Source organism: Alligator sinensis, unplaced genomic scaffold (genome assembly GCF_000455745.1).
Source record: "Alligator sinensis unplaced genomic scaffold, ASM45574v1 scaffold48_1, whole genome shotgun sequence".
In the NCBI taxonomy this organism is placed as follows: Eukaryota; Metazoa; Chordata; order Crocodylia; family Alligatoridae; genus Alligator; species Alligator sinensis.
In genome coordinates, this window is record NW_005842541.1 from 739,398 (window position 1) to 744,260 (window position 4,863).

Consider the following 4,863-nt stretch of genomic DNA (forward strand, 5'->3'; position numbering starts at 1 on the left):
GTAAATCTTCAGAGGGCTGGGACCTTCATTCCAATTCAGGAAAACCCTTAACAATTTAGTTATCTTTAAACACGTTCTTAAGATCTCTGGGTGGGATTTTCAAAAGCATCTAAGGGTGAAATCCTGGCCTCACTGAAGTTGATAGGAGTTCTGCTATTGACTAATGAGTCTGGGACTTCATTGTAAACCAAACTGTACTTGTCAAAAGGAATGAACAAGTGCGATTCTCAGTTACAGTAACCTGCTTAATCCATCTCTGGCAGCATTAAGGACCTTAACAGGAACAGAAATTGCACTTACAAAGAAAATTTTGTGAAAAGCAGGAGAATTGCTAAGTGGCCTTTAAATGCAGCATCTTTAATATTTCTTTGTTTTTACCTGCAAATTTGTGTGATCTATAACGCATCTCCAGACCAATGCAAAATACAGAAATTTTGCTGCATTTCCAGCTGGAAAATTGGTGCAGCTGGAACATAGACTTCTGCAGCACAGGGGGAAAATAGCAGGCATAGATGCCTAAAACTTGTAAGCAAAATCTGTCCACCTATTTCTTAGTTGGGAAGATGGATGCAATGGACTTGGTTAATTTTTTTAATTATTTTTCTGCCAAAATGTCTTTTTTAAATAAAGAAAATATTTTTAAAAATGCCTCCCTCTACTTATAAGGAAGTCAAAAGCTTTTAAAAATATAAGTGAAAATTTATCATCTTGATTAACTATTTAAATTATTCCCATTTTGTTTTTCAGTTGCTAATTTTTCTTTTCTTATTTTCTATCTCCTTGTTTTCCTTCCATCTCTCCATGCCCCACACCCTTACTTTTGCCTTTGGAAAAAATGCATAAAATATGATTTCCGCTTTTATCTTCAAATAAAAAAATATTCAAAAATATGTTTGAAAATGTAAAAGTTTTTGAAATGGAAAAATATATTATGAGCAATCAGGAAAATAAATCAGTTTTGATCTTTGCAAATTGAAAGCCAGTTACATATTTCAAAATGTTTTGGTACTTTCTGGTTTTCCCCCTTTTAACCATCTCCACTGTGCAAGTCAGAGCAGGTAACTGCATATGTTAAGTCTCCACTTTCAAGTACAAATACATTTTTTATAGCGCCAGTAAAAGGATGCCCAAACTTTTTAGATGTAGTTTTGTTAATTGATTTTGGAAAGGAGGTTCTCATTCTTTTCTATGGACTTTCCACCTAGTTTCACTTTTACTTTATAAATCACAAATTTTTTCAAGGAGTGTTTCCCAACCGTGTGCTGTGGAACAATGGGATGCCATCAGAAATGAACAGGTTTTGCTGCAGAATTTTGCCGTGGCAATGAGCTACAATAAGCTCATAAGCATGGAGATGGGGAATGCCTTAACAGGTGTGCCATCGGAAATTTTTATTTAAGTAACTGTGTCTTGGGCTGGAAAAGGTTGGGAAACACTGCCTTAGAGGATTAGAAACCCACCTTCAGTTAATGCCATTCATTTTTTTCATGCTGAAGGTGTGAAACAGTTTCAATCCAGATACCAGCACTCACTGTCATAGGAAACAAATGTTCCTAATAAAAAAAAAGCTATCAGGTTACGTTCAGCCTGTTGTCAGTGCTGGAACTGATGCACGTCATGCCTCGGGGCTCTTCATCTTGGGCTGCTGAAGAGGTTTGTAAACTCAGATCTAGGGTTTTTTTTGTTTTGTTTTTTTTTACAGCACAGTGGTGCTGGAGTTTCATTTCAGAGCTTCAGATTCAGGCACCAAGCCAAATGAGAGTTCCGCTCTGAACTTCAGTTTCATGGGGAAATACTGGCTGATTATTTTTTTAGCAGATAAATAGTCATGAAACACTATGTGAGCTCCTCCCACTTTTAGTCAGGGAAAGCACCAGCATATACTGCTTTCCATTGCTCAGGGCTGGCTCATTCTTGGTGTGAGGAGCTCAGGAATTCTGATAGTCGTTTTTTTTCCTTTTAAATTCTGCTACTCCTATTCTGTTTTCAGTTGTCTCAACTCCAAGAAGCAACATGGAAACAACAAATTGCCTGGAGAAGAAGAGTCCCAAAGAAAAGAACTGTAGATGCTATTGGATAGTCTGTATTTTGATTTCTTTCTTTCTTTTGACACTGGTTTTGGTCCTGTTTTGCATAGTCCGCTGTTTTACCCATCCTGCGCAGGTAAGAAAAAAAACAACTCCAGCAAGCAAAGTATATAGAATATTTATTAATTATTATTGCTTCATTCATAGAATCAAATAATTGCAACTTTTTAATTCTGTCTTGGAGCCAATGCTTTATCCAGACTACTTTCAAAGTCTCAAAAGATGACGCTTCCACCATTTCTTTGGGGAAAACTTCTATTCATTTTGCTTTCATTAAAAAAACAAACCCATATCAAGGTTTTTCCTTCTCATCTGTCCTATCTTACTGTGCCAACTGTGGCAATATTTTTTTATTATTGTTTTAAATAAACTGGCAACAATAATTAAGTGCAGGATAAGCTATGAGTCCTTTGGTTCTACATGCATCCAACCACCTAGAACTTGATTTTGCAAAGTACTAACACCAGCTACTCCCGTTAGAGGTCACTAAGACTAATTCTCTATTGCATTTCATTATTTGACTTCAAGCTTCTGCATTTCTATGTTCTTTTATGAGGGGAGAGATAGGAGGTTCCAAAAGCTACAACTCACTGATGCAGGGAATTTTACTCTCTGGTTGTGAAACATCAACAGTTGTTCCTCCCACAGGATTCAAACAGTAGTTCTAGATGTGGTGTTCTTAGTGCCTAGCTGGGCAACAGCCTGGCTTTCTGTCATGCAAAAATAGGAAGCAGGCTGGAACAGACCTTGCAAGGTCATCCAGTTCAGTCCCTTGCTGACAAGAAAGAGAGAGGGTGGGAGAGAGAAAAGAATGATAGAAAAGAGTTGCTCCACTTATTTACTTCTCATTGCTTTCTTTAACGAGGAAGACCAGAAGTTCATGGCCTAAGACATGCCATGAATGTCAATGTCATACAGGAGATTATTTCTATGAAATAAGGAGCACTCTCCATGCTTATGGGAATGGAGATGCTTGGCACTCACAGCAGCATACTTTCTCAGAACAGAGATCTTCAAAGATTCTGGCACATTTTTTTTCCCAGTTAGCCGTGCTGAGTACTTCCTCCTTTGTCCCGACCCATTCTGGAATCATGGGGCAAGAGTTCAGAGACATGTACTTTGTCCAGAACTGCATTGCATGGATGAAAAATTCACATGTGATAAAGACACATGAGCTTCACCTCTTTCCTTTTCCTTTCCCCTTGCAGAGAGAACACTGTTTGAATAAACTCCAACTTCTCTAAGGCCCCAAAAAATCAGAATAATTAGGTGTGGAAAAGATCAATTTATCAAATCCATCCATCTGCAAAACAAAATCCACAGTATATGATTTATTTGATATAAATGCAATGTTCAAAACCTCCTAGGTGACTTAGGAAGTCTAGGGCCCATGTTCAGTAGTGACTTTTACAATGAGGGACCTGCTTCTCAATGACTTTCAAAAAAGAGCCAGGTTCCTATAGTGTTTGGGTGATTTTGAAAATCTGACCTCAGGTTTGCTTATTTTGGTATTTCCTTAGTTTACTGTCTCAGGTCTTGTCACTGAGTGAACTTATTTACAAACTTACCACATAGGTCCATATTGTAGCCTCTTCACTCAACAGGTTGAGAGCCATTACTCAGCACAAGTAGTTTCACTAAAGTCATTTTCCAATCTGGCCTTTATTAGTGTCTCCTCCTACCTTCATCTGAAAATGCACTTAGAAAGCAGCTGGTTTAAGAGTGGAAAGAATAAAATGTTGTGGCTGCTATGCTGAGTGTTGCAAGAGAGAAAGCATAGGTTAGTATTTAAAGTCAAGTAGTAAAATGTAAGAGATTTCAGTTCTGTTCTTGGTTCTGCCAGTGTTATAGGAGATCTTGGATGAACTGGTTTGGATTTGTGCTTCCTTTTCCCTATCTGTAAATGTAGAAAGTAAATGGGGCTGTGCAAATTAATTCACTAATGCTTGCAAAGCATTGTGAGATTCTTGAATGAAAGATGCTGTAGAAGGGCAAAGTGTTTGATCAGAACTGTATTTTATGCTAAAATGTTCTGACACACCATAATTTTGGCAGCTATCTCAACAAGTAGAATGATCTTTGAACTGTGGGCATGTTGCTAAGATTATGAAAGGAAAGGCTCCTTAATTAACCAACAGCTCTTTCAATTCTATTGTCTCTTGAATAAGGAGTCATTTCTCTAAATATTATAAGAAGATGAACAGATACTACAATGAAAACCCAGGGTTAATAGAATATAGAATTAAATGGAAGCACTGCACTGGTTATGGGAATTCAGTAGAAATCAATAGGTTCAAATGATAATACTTACAGATACGTGTGACTGTGCCCTAGACTAATTTAAGTCAATGAAAAATACTGTATGTTTCCCTATTAAGCAAATTTGCCCAGACTTGGTGTCATGGCTACAGTAAGTGGCCACAGCCATTCATGCCTAGAGATAAGGGGTCAAATCTATACCAATGCAGAAGCGTAAAAAACTTTGAAGTTCCAGGTTATTTGATTCCCATGAAAATTTGTTTAGACTATAAGTTTTATAGGGCATAGGCTGTGTTTTTAATAATATATGTATTCCGTACTTATAAGAACAAGAGTTCTGATTCTCAGTTGGAGCTTTGAAGTGTTACAACAGCAACATCAATAACAATAGAGGATGATGATGAAGACGATGATGATGATGATGATGTAGATGAGAGTTGTTACTTTTCTGAATGAACCCCAGAAATAAAACAGATATTGCTACAGTTAAGGACTGATGTGACCAGCACCTCTTGGC

General features: G+C 37.3%; 1 protein-coding gene across 2 annotated transcripts in view; it reads left to right on the top strand.

Moving 5' to 3' along the window:
• The window catches only part of LOC112551649, a 44,988-nt gene that overhangs the window by 36,066 nt on the left and 4,059 nt on the right, over positions 1 to 4,863 (top strand). For both annotated transcript variants that reach the window (XM_025213598.1, XM_025213597.1), the window contains exon 2: positions 1,991 to 2,163. In XM_025213598.1, the coding sequence (XP_025069383.1) occupies positions 1,991 to 2,163 (173 nt within the window). The remainder of the gene's footprint in view (positions 1 to 1,990; positions 2,164 to 4,863) is intronic.